General features: G+C 38.3%; 2 protein-coding genes across 2 annotated transcripts; both read right to left on the minus strand.

Moving 5' to 3' along the window:
* Positions 1–11,111: 11,111 nt before the first annotated feature.
* LOC149206930 (uncharacterized) lies at positions 11,112–11,606 on the minus strand. The gene has a single exon (XM_089397851.1). The coding sequence runs from the start codon at positions 11,604–11,606 to the stop codon at positions 11,112–11,114; it is 495 nt and encodes a 164-aa protein (XP_089253977.1).
* A 667-nt stretch (positions 11,607–12,273) lies between these two features.
* LOC149206931 (kinesin-like protein KIN-14L) lies at positions 12,274–14,020 on the minus strand. Its single transcript, XM_089397852.1, has 3 exons — positions 13,977–14,020; positions 13,299–13,828; positions 12,274–13,134 (listed from the first exon to the last, which is right to left on the minus strand). Exons 1-3 carry the CDS (start codon positions 14,018–14,020, stop codon positions 12,458–12,460), a joined length of 1,251 nt encoding a protein of 416 aa, XP_089253978.1. The 3' UTR covers positions 12,274–12,457.
* Positions 14,021–14,758: the final 738 nt, after the last annotated feature.

Genomic DNA, 14,758 nt, shown 5'->3' on the forward strand with positions numbered 1-14,758 from the left:
TCTTTGATTTGTGTAAATCCATTATACACCTATCCGGTTGTGCTTGTTATCTCTGCTATGTGATTACGGGAGACTCGTGCCCTGCATTGTCTATGGAAGTATTTGGTGTTCCTGTCTCCAGATTTGAGCCACAAACTTCTGGACTTTAAACGCCAGTATTCTTCTTCTGTTCTGAAACAGCAATATGCTTTCCTTTGGGCAGTTTTTTCTATGTCTAAATCTGTGGGGGAGGGATCTTTCTCCTCCATTTCGAATTGGACTCTTTCCAGCTGAAGAACTGCTTCTTTCCTTTGGCTAGTTGGGGTTTGCAAAGAATTTTTAATCCAATCTTTCAGAGCTTTTTTGGTGTTTTTTATTTTTTGTTCCCACACATAACTTGGGGATCCATGAACAACTATCCTCCAGGCCGTTTGAACAGTTTCATAGAATCCGCCTTTGCCTGCCCAGAGAGGGCTGAAGCGAAAAGGAAGAGGGCCGAGATCTTCTTCTTTTTTGATACAAAGTAAAACTGGCTTGTGATCCGATGTAAGCTTGGGGAGGATCTTAGAGAAAACCATTCTATTGTCCAGCATTAATGTACTGCTGATGAGAAACCTGTCCAGCCTAGCTGAGATTTGATTTTCTCCTGATCTGTTGTTGGACCAGGTGTATTTGCCTTTTATAGGTTTGAAGTCAACTAAGTCCCACTGTAAAATCAGATTGCCCACAGTGTTGACAAAGGGGTCTCTAGAATATATCCCTCCTCTTTTTTCTTTGGGGTCTAGTATGATATTCAGATCTCCTCCAATGACTATGTTTGAAGGGTTGATCTGCTCTATATAGGCCATTAGTGTCCTCCAACACTCTCTCTTTTCTTCATAGTGGACAGGAACATACATATTAAAAAGAGCCAAGGAGAGATTGCTTACCGTGTGCCGCAGATCTGTGTGAATCCAATGTTGGGTCTTTGTGGATCGTTCCAAGGTGAATGAGCTTTTTGACCAAAACGTGCCTATTCCACCGGCCGATCCCCTTGCACTAACAGCCTTTCCTGAATCAAATTTCCATTTCAACATACTGGTGTTTAGAAGGGTTTCCCCTTCTACTTTGGTCTCTTGGAGCATAAGGATGTCCGCAGACTCCATCTTCAATAAGTCTTTGATAGCCTCTGCCTTGTTGGGATTACCCAGACCCCTACAGTTCCAAGAGATCAACTGCATCATTTACCACTTAAAGGGGTAGGCCCTCCTCCTTTGGAGGCCCTAGGCCTGATATTCCTCCCTAGTGTCATTTCGATGGTAGCTTGACTGCCGAGGGTTTTTTGTCTTTCTGACTCCTCTTCTCTAGTTTCCTTGTTTGATCTTCGTCCAGCCCTTTTTGTTGTCCTTTCAAATGTTTCATCATCTGATGATCCCATATTCTCTATGGTTTTCTTCTTTTTTTTTATTATATCTGCGTATGAAGGGGAAGAAAGATTGCTTGGGTTGGGGATTGGGTCATTACCTGGCTCCATGGTTTCAATATTCTCCTGCTGTGGTGGTTCTTCTTCCCCTGCTTCCGGAGGATCTGAAGGAGGCGTGAGGATTTCAAAGGGGTTTTTATCCCCCTCATTGCCTTTTGTTTCACTGCTTCCGGCGTTTTGGTTGCTTGTGCTTCCATTATCTACTTTGTTCTCTATCCCTTTAGCCTTGTTTTTGTTACTCTGTCTACTGAATGTTGTCTTCTTTGCCTGTTTCCATTGATCTTCTTTATCCTTCTCTGTTGTCTCCTCGTTTCTTTTTTTGCAGTATCTTGCAAAGTGCCCGTACTCATGACAGAATTGACACTTGAAAGGCAGCTGTTCGTAATCAAGCTCTTGTATGTGTGTCTAGTTTGCCACCGATAGCTGAATCGCTTCGGGCAATCCTGTTTCCAGATCGACCTCCACGCAGATTCGGGCACAAGAGTATTGATCCTTCCTTGGGGCCTGGTCTATGTATTTTCCAAGTGCGTTTCCTATGGATTGAAGTGAGCTTTGATTCCAACAGTGCAGGGGAAGATGCGGGAGGCGCACCCAAACAGGAACCGCCTTGGGCACGTCTTGCGCTGGATCAAAATCAGTAGACCATTTATTCAAGTAGAGTCCTTGAGGCCCCATGAAGTATGGCCCGTTTCTGAAAATCAGGCCTCTGTCCTCTGTGCTGTCGAACAAGAAAACGAAGAACCCTTTGCCTACAAAATAGATCTTGATTCCTTCATTTACCAGGGGTAGCCAATTCCTTTTAACCCATTCTTCGACTGCTCTCACGGATGGCCACAACCCGGTGAACTGGCCGATCAAACCTTTTTCTGCTAGATTCAGCGCAGATCTACAGATTTCCTCCTCTGGTAAGGCCACCTTGGGTATACTGTCCAGTTTTTTGACGAATTTTTGCTGCGGGCCTGTGACCTGACGTTTTCCTGTTGTAGATACAAGAGCCTTGAAGGCTTCGATCTCCGGTGGAAAGGGGGGAGGGGCCGCAGGGCCGCCTCCAGGCTCCATGAGGGAGGGCGCAAGCGGGGTCGCTCAGAAGGCGCGGCTAAGGTTGCAGCGCGGCAGCTCAGAGCTTAATTTGAAATTTGAAAACATGGAGTGAGAGCAAAATCATGCATAGCAGCGTCATGCATGGTGTGTACCATCATTTACAGCTAGACCATAACGAAAACAAACACTAGGAGGAGGTTGGCGCATCAAATACAATTTTAAATATGTAATTAAACATAAAAAAGATGCTCTGCTTTGGTTATGTCCCAGGCCTTTAGGTTATAATCTTGCACTAACATTAATACCGAAATGTCACATTTTTTTTAAGCTAATAATGAAGGGTACTAAATATACAAGATGCATTTGGATCCCTAACATGCCAATGTAACCTAATAAACAAGATAATGGGACTCAATCATAATGAGAGTGAAACTACGTTGGCATGTAACATGGATGAATATACAAAAAATAGAAATACCATGGAGTAAACACAGTATCAAAAGTTAGCATGGGTGGTTTAACCAAACCTCAAAACAACTAGATGAGACAATATCAGACATTGGGACAAAATGGTTTTGCCTGATATATTTACGATTCGATATTGGCATGGATTGTTTTATGTTAGTCTTAATTTAGCCGAGATTTCTGTGTATTAGCTTAATGAAAGTATATTTTAAACAAAAAATCACAATTTGACCAAAAATTACTTCCTCAAGATCCACCCAAAATATCTAAAACATATAACATTTTGACAACGCCCTTAATGTCTATCAAACCTTACAAGTGTTTTTATACAATGGCATTGATGTTTTTTAAGATGATTAATAATATGCAAATTTTGTAATAAAGGAAGATGCATATGCTTTGGGCAGTATGACAATAATTGCCGTGTGTGCTGCATATTGGGTAACATTGGAATTGTCCCATTTTTTCAGGTGTGTAGAAGGAAGTTTATATTCCTTGCTCTTCAAACACATTCCCCCATACATCCTTTCAAAGAAACAAAATGTATGTGTGGAAAAAAGGTGTGAGGGGGAATGGGTGTGTGAATTAATATCAACTTCCTTCTATGTACATGAAAATGAAATTATGAGCATATGGGATTTTTTTTTTCTTTTTCTTTTTTTTGGAAGGAAAAAGACATGGACTTTTAAAAGTTATATAAATGAAATAATAAGTTAAAATGAATGCATAAAAAATTGAAATGAAATGAGAGGTAAAAAGTTTAAAATTAGATAATATAACCTAGGAACCCCCCGCCACCCCTCACTTATGTAAAGGACCTAACAATATCTGTGTCAATGCCAGTGTCAAAGCATTCACCAACAGAATAACCATTTAGAAAATTAACCTTTTATTTATTTATTTTAAAATGATTTGTCAGGCACTCAGAAATACTTAAAATGAATCACCCTCCATCAAGGGAATTATGTCACATCAAGGCATGCTCAACCAATGGAAAATTAGAAATAAGATTTTTAGAAATTAGAAATTTATTTTTGAATTTATAAGAAAGTAGAAAAAATCAACATTTTCCCAAAACTTAGGTTAAAGTTACAAAAACTTAGCAACCTAATACATTGTCAATAGACTTTGACTGTAAGGCAATTACTATAGTCCCTAGCTGATGCAAAAACTAATAAGAAATATAATCTTTCATATTTTTAGGTTAATAATTGGTATAAAACACACACACACACATACGCGCATATATATATATATATATATATATATATATATATATATATATATATATATATATATATATATATATATATAGATATAGATATGAAGACAACTATTAGGGGAGGATGGTGTTTGAGGGGCTATCTTTCACCCGAGAGGAATAATTGAAGGCAAATACTCATGGAAACTAGAAAAGCAATCTAATAATGCAAGAAAAGCATATGCCCTCTTCGAAGGTATCTCTCTGGTTGAATGCTTTCATCGCACTCATTTAATGGTGTTTGGGGATTCCAAACTAATAATCTGACACATGATTAAAGGAACAAAGGCTAAGGATATGAAATCAAAAGCCATTATCAGTTGAATTTGATATCAAATCCTCTGTTTAGCCAGTAAGGTAGATTGATATCATGTTAAGTGCCAAAATAATCAAGAAGTGGGTATTCAAGCCAATAAGGCTATATCTATGAATCAAAAAGGGGGTTTTGTTTTAATAAAGTACATGTTATGCATCCAATCCCTTAACACCAAAGGCAAAAAAATTTCAACTCACAAATGTACCAAGTGGAATAATCATGGATCAATACACGCCACACACATCAATATCTCAACTTCCCTCATTACAGTGGTTTCTTATGTCACCAATGAAGTTTATATCACCCAGTGTCTCCTCTCATGCACACACTATGGGGTAAGTCTGGAACCACAAATGGATCTCACTTCAAAGAATTGTTTTGAAGGGGTAGCAGACGGTTCAAGTATGTAAAAGCCTTGGGTTAAAAGTTCATGTAATAAAGTTAATAACGACAAAATAAGACCAAGGTCATGGGACACGTATTCCAAGTTGAATGTTGGGAAAAACATCCTAGTGGCAAAGGCTTTGAAAAGGATAAGAGGCAATAGTTATAATTTATTTATGAAATAATGTAAAATAAGAGAAAAGAGAGATGAAAGGTCACATATTTGCATGACAAGGAAATTGAAGAGAAAATATGGGAAAATGAAGAAAATAGAGACCTCAATAATAAAAAGGCTTATGAGGACCAGTTCACAACATTTTTTAGTACAACCTTTGATAGATTTGGGTTGGAGCTCTCTCTCTCATGCTCTTACGCACTTAGAGTATTCTTGGAGCCCTCTAGCATTGGAGAAAGGAAGGCAAAGGAAGGACAAGAAAGAAAAGGAAAGCAAGGATCAATCAAGGAAGAGTTGGATCAAGCGGCTACAACAAGATTACTTGCAGGTATCGAGTTGCATGTATAATTCCCTTGTTAGTTTTGGCATGCATGGTACATGCATGTGCATATTTGGTTCTATTGTTGTCATTGGCATGGGTTTTGCCAAGTGTGACAATGGTTTTTAACCTTGCTTTGCCATTTCTGGATATCCATGGTGTGACGAGGTTCTTTCATTTGGTTGAGCTTTGGATTGCTAGATGGTTTTGGGATCGGGTGAGGTGGTCTCAAGAAAATCCCCAAGGGCCAAGAATCCCTTTACTGGTTTTGGCGGGATTGTGGTAAAGCCTGAGGGTGGAGATGGGAAAATTCCACAAGGTATTAGTGAAGAAATCTAGAGGCATCCAAGCTTGTTTAGGGCCTAGTGATCCCTTGACCGATTTTGGATGGATTGCAGTAAATCTTGGTAGTGTATGTTTTTTGCTTGGGCCTAGGAATCCCTTGATCGGTAATCGCTGGATTGCGATAAAGCCTAGTTGTGTAGGTGCTTGTTTCGGGCCTAGGAGTCCCTTCACCAATTTTGGTGGGATTGAGGTAAAGCCTGTGGAAGCTCTGGTTGTTTTGTTTTGAGTCCCACATTAGTGCTTGGAATATGAAACAAGGGTGGTTGATTGAAAGAAAGATTTGGTTATGCCCAATCTATGGTTGGGTGGTACGTGGAAGTTCTAACTTAGTTGGCTTTTGCATATGTTAATAAGAGCTCTTTTCCTATTCTATTTTATGAGTAAATGTACTTGTTATTATGTGGCTTTGATGGTTGTTCTGTGATTGTTATTATTTTGGTTATATGTTGGTTATGCATGGTCTTATAACAGATTCTAGTTATGACTCTTACGATGTTTTGATTGGTTATTGAATGCATGACCTAATAGATGTTATGGTAGCTATTAAGAGAGGGTGTTAGACCTTCTTGATGATTCTCATATAAGTATCAGGTCTCTATGTTTAGATATGCATTCATGACCTGTAGATTTCATGTTCACTGTATGTTTGACGAAATTATTGTCATTGTTAGTCCTGGTTAGGTCAAGTTTGTGGCTCAAATTTGTATATCTATCTTTGTCTTGATGTATTTTATCATTTTGGAAAGTATCATTAAGTTATGGGCAGTGGTCTGGAGACAAGCCCTGAAAATGTAGCATTGATTGTGGGGTCGCGGGCTCAGAATTGAGAAATTGGGACTGTAGTCATTACCTCGTAGGTTTATGCATGCGACTAGAGGCCTATATTCTCATGGATGTAGCGTTATTCCTACGACTGGGAGTCTAGGTAAGTGAAAAAGCATTTTGACTCAAGATTTGGGCACCTAGAGGGATGGTTTAGATCTTGGGGGTCCTGTAACTCCTGATGAAGGTCAGTCAGGTTTCATTTTTTCGACTCTATTTCCTTAAGGTGATCTAGGAGGTTGGGTCATGACATTGTAGCCCTCATCTCATTCTTACCTTGACAAGCTGGTGAAAGTGGGTAAATGTGGGGGAGGTGGTTACAAAGTACATGACAATGGTATAAGCTTTGCATTAGCTCTCCTATGTCTTCATGGATTCAATATTTTCTCCTAATGCATTAATGGGCCTAGGCCAACTCCGAGCCACACGTAGCACTCTTAAGAAACATGATTTGGTGGTTATGGAACTATTTTTAGGCATGGAGGAGGTCTTAGGAAGATTATGAACATTGGTGTAAATTCCCAAGCAGGGAATGGGACACATCTCTGAGCATTTTGCTTCATCTCAAAAGGATAATTGATGCTCTAGAGCAGAAGGTTTGCAAATTAGAGAGTTTACTAGTATCTCAAGCTACACAAAAAATTCACTACCTCTTCTAGAGATGGCATACTGGTCCTCCTTCCTTTACACTTCAGTCACTTCTCGACAAGATTTTAGGTTTCTTTAGCAATCAAATCTCTAAACAATCTAAAACCAAGTATATTGTGTGGTAATTTTTTAAAACTATCATGCAAAGCTTTCAATTTTGATGCCACAAATAGTCATATTTATATGCGTTTTTCACAGTCCGACAACTCTTTGTCTTTAGATCATATTTTAAATTTTTATTCTGCCAATCTCAATTTTGTAAATCATGCTCTCTATATGAGCTGGTAAATTCTCTATCTTAGTTTCTATCAAAGAAAAAACTTAATAGCTAGTAATTATTTAATAGGTGGCCAAAGAACTTCCTTTTTAACTTAGCAGAAGAATATTGCATCACCCTTTTAGGCTTTGGCCATAGACTTCTAATACAAATATTCTCCACTGTTTATATATATATAAATAGTAACAACCCTGATGAAAATTATATGTAATAATGTAAATAAAGGCAAAAATAAGACCATGGATAAGGGACACTTATTCCAAGCTAAATGTTGGGCAAATATATCCTAGTGGGCATCACTGGATGTGTGTTTTGGCTAAGGAAAATTGGCAAAGGCATTAAAAGGCAAAAGGAATTTTTGGCACATTTATTTATGAAAATAAAGGAAATTAGGAGAAAAATTTATCCAGCCCTACAATGCCCATTGTTTCTCTACACCAAGAGAACTTCTCAAAGCTCACAGATTTTGTCAATGCATCTACAATGTTCTTCAAAGTGTCCACCTTTACGAGCAACACCTTTTTGTCTTCTATCATATCCCTCACAAAGTGATACTGAACATCAATGTGCTTTGTCTTTGAATGATAAGCAGGGTTCTTTGCCAAGAAAATTGTACTTTGGTTGTCATAGTCTATCCTTATAGCTCCCTGTACTAACCCCATACTTGAACACAATCTTTGCAACCAAACTGCTTCCTTGCTTGCATGAGTGGCTGCCATGTATTCTTCCTCTATAGTTGATAGTGCCACTACAGATTGTTTCTTACTCATCCAATTGACTGCACCTCCAAATAGGTTAAACACATACCCTCTTGTAGATCTTCTCTGATCCAGATCTCCATCCCTATCTGCATCAACAAAGCCACGAATATCCAACACTCTATCCAATCCTGGTCTTCCTTGGTAGCACAAGCCATAATCACTAGTGCCACGCAAATACCTGAAAACCTGCTTCACTATTGTCCAATGCTCCTTCCCTGGTTTTGACATAAACCTGATCAATACTCCCTTGCATGTGCAATGTCTGGTCTAGTACAGACCATTGCATACATCAGGCTACCGACTGCACTTGCATATGGAACACGGGACATGTCCTCTTCCTCTTCTTGTGTCTTGGGACACTGTTTAGCAAATAACTTTACACCTACAGGAATAGGAACCTTCATATTAAACCTCTGCACTATTGACTCGACATACTTCCTCTGGTTTAACCAGAGCTTCCTCTTTGCCCAATCTCTTTTAATTTCCATGCCCAAAATATAGTTTGCAGCACCAATATCTTTCATGTCGAATTTGGAGGACAATTGAGTCTTCAAATCCTAGATAATTTCTTTGTCATTTCCAACCAGAAACATATCATCCACATACAAGACCAGATAAATAACACGGTCACCAATTAATTTAAAATACACACAGTGATCTACTTCGCTTCTGGTGAAGCCAAGTCCCTGTATAAATGTATCAAATTTCTGATACCACATCCTTGGTGATTATTTTAACCCATACAGAGACTTATTTAACTTGCATACTAGTTCTTTCTTACCCTTCACCGCAAAGCCTTCAGGTTGCTTCATGTAGATCTCCTCTTCCAGATCCCCATGAAGAAATGTTGTCTTCACATCCATCTGTTCTACCTCAAAATCAAAAGCAGCAGCAACAGATAAAAGTAATCAAATAGAAGCTACCTTGGCAACAGGAGAAAAAATATCACCAAAATCAATTCCCGACACCTAGGAATAACCTTTTGCTACCAACTGAGATTTGTATTTCTCCACCTTTCCTTCTTCATTTGTCTTCTTCTTGAACACCCATTTGTTGCCAATGGGTTTCCTTCCAGTCAGCAACTCCACCAAATCCCAAGCCTCATTTTTGTGCAAAGATGCCATTTCATCAACCACGGCCTCTTTCTAGAGTTTGCCATCCTCTGAATCTATTGCTTCCTTCATAGTTCTGGGATCATCATCAGTAACAGATAAAGAAAAATTTGAACAGAAAGCAAATGGACTATACCTTTCTGGCTACCTTCTTTCTCGAACTGATCTTCTCACACCCAAAGTTTGTGGATCTTCATCTTCCGATTCCTCCTTTGTTGTAGAGTCTGATTCTTCCTCCTTAAGCTCAAACTCTATCTTCTCAGGTTCCTTTGGTTGGACTTCATGTTTAATAACATCTTTCACCTCTTTGAACACCACATCTCGGTTGTACAGAACCTTCCTTGTTACTAGGTTCCAAAGCTTATAACCCTTTAAACCATTCTTATACCCAATAAAGATGCACTTTTCATATTTACTATCCAACTTGGTTCTTTTCTCCTTTGGAACATGTACATATGCATCACATCCAAATACCCTCATATGTGAAAGAGAGGGTTTCTTACCAATCCATATGTAATGCCCTGTTTAATCTTATCTTGCAAATTTTACTAAGTGTTTAAATTTCCTTAAAATATGGACTTATAATTATCAAGAAATATTAGTACATGCCTACATTGGTGAAACTGTAAATTTGGTACTGATATAAATTTTGTTATTTACATCCCCAAAATGTCCTCTCACATTTAATTGGGAGAAGCCATGGTCCTCTCCAATTAATTACCCAAGTTTATATTCATATCACATTCCCAAATTTCCTCTTAGATTTACTTGGGAGAAGACATGGTCCTCTCCAATTAATTACCAATTTATATATTCATCTCTCATCCCCAAAATATTTACTTGGGAGAAGACATGGTCCTCTCCAATTAATTACCCAATTTTATATTCATATCACATTCCCAAATGTCCTCTCATGTTTACTTGGGAGAAGAGAAGTCAAATGTAAGGATGAGGGAGAAGTTATGGCATTAATGAGAGGTGGTTGAGGTGGAGAAGAGAAGGGGGCATAAAAGGGGAAAGATGAGGGAAGGAAGGGGGATGCTTGGTCTTGCTTTTGGTTTTGGTTTGGCTGTGGTTTTGGAGGAATTGTTTGAGAGAGAGGAGGGGAGTATTATTCATCTTGGACACACTACATCTGGTTGGACTTGGGCTCGGAGGGCTAGGGAACCTATGGAGGTTTCTTGGGCTAGGAAATACTTCCTAGTTGGCTGGGAGGTAAATCCAGTCAGTAGTCAAGAGGAGCATTCCAGCAGGAGCAGTAGCTCAAGGGCATCTCCACCGAGCTATCAGTACAGGTATTCCTCTATGCATAGATTACTCATGTAAATGATGGAATTAAAAAGTTCGTTATTTAAATTGTAGGAATTAAATTTTAAATGGTAAATTATCATCGTTAAATGTCTTGTCAGAAAATAAATAATTGCCCTTTTATTGCATTTAAAATTAGAAAATATAGATATGGTAAAGGACCCTAAGAGGGGACCTTACACGTGGTATCAGAGCAGGTTCGAAATCTGGACCCAAGACCCACTAGACACGAATCTCCACTAATTTCTTTTTTTAAAAGGTATGTGGAAATGATTTCTCAGCCTTACTCTCAATAAGTCATTGTTTCAATATATTCAATGCATTGGCTTCTCATGGTTAGCTATCCTTATCTACCAATTCAAACAAAATCAATTATTTAGAAAAGACTCGTTCCATTTTAAACGGTAATAGTTACAATGTTGACTGCCTATAACATTCAATCTGGATATTCAACTAGCGCATATGGCACTGCAAGCTCAGTTTCATAGTCCACCTGGGTTGTTATGGAGTGAGGATATCTTATTGCAGCTCCTGGTCCAATAACTAACTGTGGTGCCCTTGTGAAGACAATGGGATACTTTGGTATATTAGGAGAAGGAGTCGTTTTCCATGTATCAATTTCTTTAACATGGTCAGCATAATTTTTACCAATACACGTTATCGCTCCAGAAAGCATAGGCATAGGAGCAAGCAATTTCACATCTTCTATTGGGATACCTGGCCCTTCAAGCTTTATACAACTGTGAAGAAAGTCCCAATGATTGATGACATCTATCATATCGTTAATATGAGATGTATCAATGTTAGCTGATAGGTTTACCACTTGTTCCAATGGCCAAATGGACCCATTGCGAACAACTCCAACTTGACTTGTGTTTGGTTCTGTAACAAACGTTGCCAATCTCAAAATTTTCGGTCTCCGAATTACCATTTGTTTTTTTTTTGCTGAATCACCCTTCCAGTGACCATCAGCACCTCCAAATGTCTTAGTAGCCTGAGCTTTAGCAAGCTTATTTTCCAGTTCTTTAACTTTGGTCTCGAGAATTTGAATCACAATTGTGTGTTCTAGCAACTGGATCTTATGTTCCTATTCAACCTTCATAATATGTGCTGCTTGATTCTTAGTTGTGCATTCTGTTCTTCTTCATATTTATGTTTCTCTTGTAGCATTACACTCTCTATTTTTAGATCTGCCTACAATGCAAATGAAACTTTCCAAGTTTTTTTTTACTTCATTGAATAAGAGAAGAGATTGGTCATCCACCTCTTTCAGCGCTTTCTCTAAATGCATAACCTCTTGCCTTGCCTCTGAAAATTCCTTTTCTTTCATATATCTCCTTGTGAGCTTCATTTGCCACATCTCTCCACTTCTTCATGGTATCATGATTTCAGAGACTTAGTTCAACATTTCGAGCTCTTGCAGCAAAATTTAGAGATGATATTGTCTCCTATACTTATGCATGGTTGGGACTCACATTAACAATAATCAAAGTCTTGGAATCATCACTTAGAGAATCTGAGAGCATTTGAGTGAGCCTTGAGTTGTCGTAAGGGATGCGGTCCTTCTTTGATGTCAAAACAAATCAAACATCCCCCAATGCAGACAATGATTTATATGCATGCAACAACTCTTTGAGGCAGTCCCCATTAGCTTCCTCCTTAGGCAAACACCCAATTCTAGCTAAATCAACCAGTGAAAGCTTGCTATATTGTCACTCCCCAGTGAGGCTGCTAGACAATTGTATATGAATTGTAACAACCGAATGAGAATAGCTGCATTCTTCAAACATTCATGGTGTCCATTCCTCGGTTTTGTATTCCCAATTTTAGCACACTCAAAAAGTCAGTTGGATTTTCAACTTTTTCTTGTACAAGTTCAACAGAAAACTTTGTTGCACCCATACATATTTTTGAGGGATTTCCACTGGTGTTGAAAAGCAAATCATGAACCTCCTCATTGTGGAGCTCAAACATTGTAACATGGAAGTCAAATTTAGAAGAATATGTGTTAGCATTAGAAAAATCGAATAGCTCCTCAAACTCCCTAAAATAAAGTCCGCGGTCATGGCTTGAACCTTCCATTGTATATGTTTTCCCAGAGCCCATTTGGCCATAAGAAAATACAGAGATGTTGTATCCATCAAAAGCAGACTGTGCTAAAGGCTGAACATCTTGAAAGAAATCCCCTTGGCCAACATGAGGTCCATAAACTCTGTCAAATTCAAAATCCTTTTTAGAACTTGTAACAGGATCACCACCAAGATTTATACGTATCGTAAAATCATCAGGAAATTCTATTGCTGGTACACCCTCATCCTCAAACAGAGGGCGAACACGGCAAAATACCCTTATATTTCCTTTTACAGTTACTAATTCATTAAATAGTTTCTTCCTTTCTGAGACCAATGGAGCGATTCTTGTAGAAGACCACATACGACACAGAGATGAACATCTTTTCCCTGAACACTCAACAACAAGGAAAGAACCAGAATAGGATGCTCATAGCAACCTACAAGTTCCATAAACTCCATTGCTCTTTTATTTCCATTAGTATAATCATTTATATTTATTATAATATCATCCTGACTAGGGCATTCTGTCTTTAATTTCTTCAACAAAGAACCAGCACTCAAATCATTGTTTTCAACAACTTCAGCCTTTAGGGTAGAAGGAGGCACATCTGGAAAAGTCAAAACTGGGGAAATACCCTTTGATTCTTTGTTCAGCGTCTCTATCAATGCAATCTGACAATATGATCCAACATTAACAATTTTATCCTGCTTCAGGTTTTCCTTTCTTGTAATTGCATTGGGAATATCAGAGATTCCATGGTGATTACTTATGCCAATAGCTATACGTGAAGCCAATTCCAAATCACTGAAGCTAGGTACTATCATAGGCTGGATTCCAGAACTTATGTCTGAATTTTGGACTTGCTTATCCTGAAAAGATCCTGCAGAGACATCGAAAGCTTGTTCAAATAACCCGTGATCACACCCTTGTTTACACAATATGTGGGAAACAGGCAGCTTAGCTTCAACCCGAGAAGAAGATCTCCCATAAGAACATATTTTGTTAGTTGGAAACCCACAATACTTTGCTTGTGACTCAATATCTATTTTTTTATCAACTGAAATACATCCTTCCACAGATCTATGAAGAAATCCATTATCATCAGTGAGCTGGCAACAAGATACAGATACATAAATCTCAGATCTTGCTACTAATAACTCATTTGAAAATTTTCTAACCAGACATTGTTCAATTGAATAAACACCATTATGTTCCTCGTGAAGGTTACCTGTTTACTGCATTGATCCTCGCTTGTTCAATGGCACCACACATTATTTTGGGTTTCCTAAAACTGGAGGTAAGGATTGATTGAGGCATATAACTTCACCATTTTTTTACAGTGATAGAGGCAGATATGGGCTTTGATTCTTTTGGTTTATTCAGTAAAATTATTTTTTTTGGTTCAACATGGTGATCAGTATGATTTTTGTTTGTAAAGTTATGTGATGATTTCATACCACATGCACCAGTGCACTGCATTTGTAAGTGATTTTCTAGTCATATAGAACCTCCTAGACACTCCATGCCACAACCAGAACTTACTACCCCAATGTAGAATTACCAGCTCAAAATTGTACAAAATGGTCTTACTAATTGAAATACTTTGTTGTTCAAATTGTTCAAATTTATTTGGCTGGCATAAAATTGGCTCATAAAGTAAGATACCGAGGCACATGGATAACCAGCAGCAGTGCCCTTTGGTTTTTAAGAAAGTGACATGAGTACATCAATCATTTGTGTCACTTCATCTTCAGATCCTGAAAAATTGTTTGTGCTCTATTAGACTGTACTATCCCTCAGTCTGAAGGCAGAATTCCACCAAATCGACATAAGCAATGTTCCACCTCTACTAGATTGCCATTTCGAGTTTTTTTTATTCATCTTGACAAATCTATGAAGATACACGTCTCAACAAATGTACCCTTGATCTGAAGTTTTTTGTAGGCTAGTCGGAAAAGCAATTAGCCTTTATTGGTTTCCTTCATCAACTATGGTGTTAACCTCCAACAT

This window comes from Pinus tabuliformis, chromosome 1_2 (assembly GCF_031772625.1).
Source record: "Pinus tabuliformis cultivar Carrire ecotype Pingquan chromosome 1_2, CPIR1, whole genome shotgun sequence".
Classification (NCBI taxonomy): Eukaryota; Viridiplantae; Streptophyta; class Pinopsida; order Pinales; family Pinaceae; genus Pinus; species Pinus tabuliformis.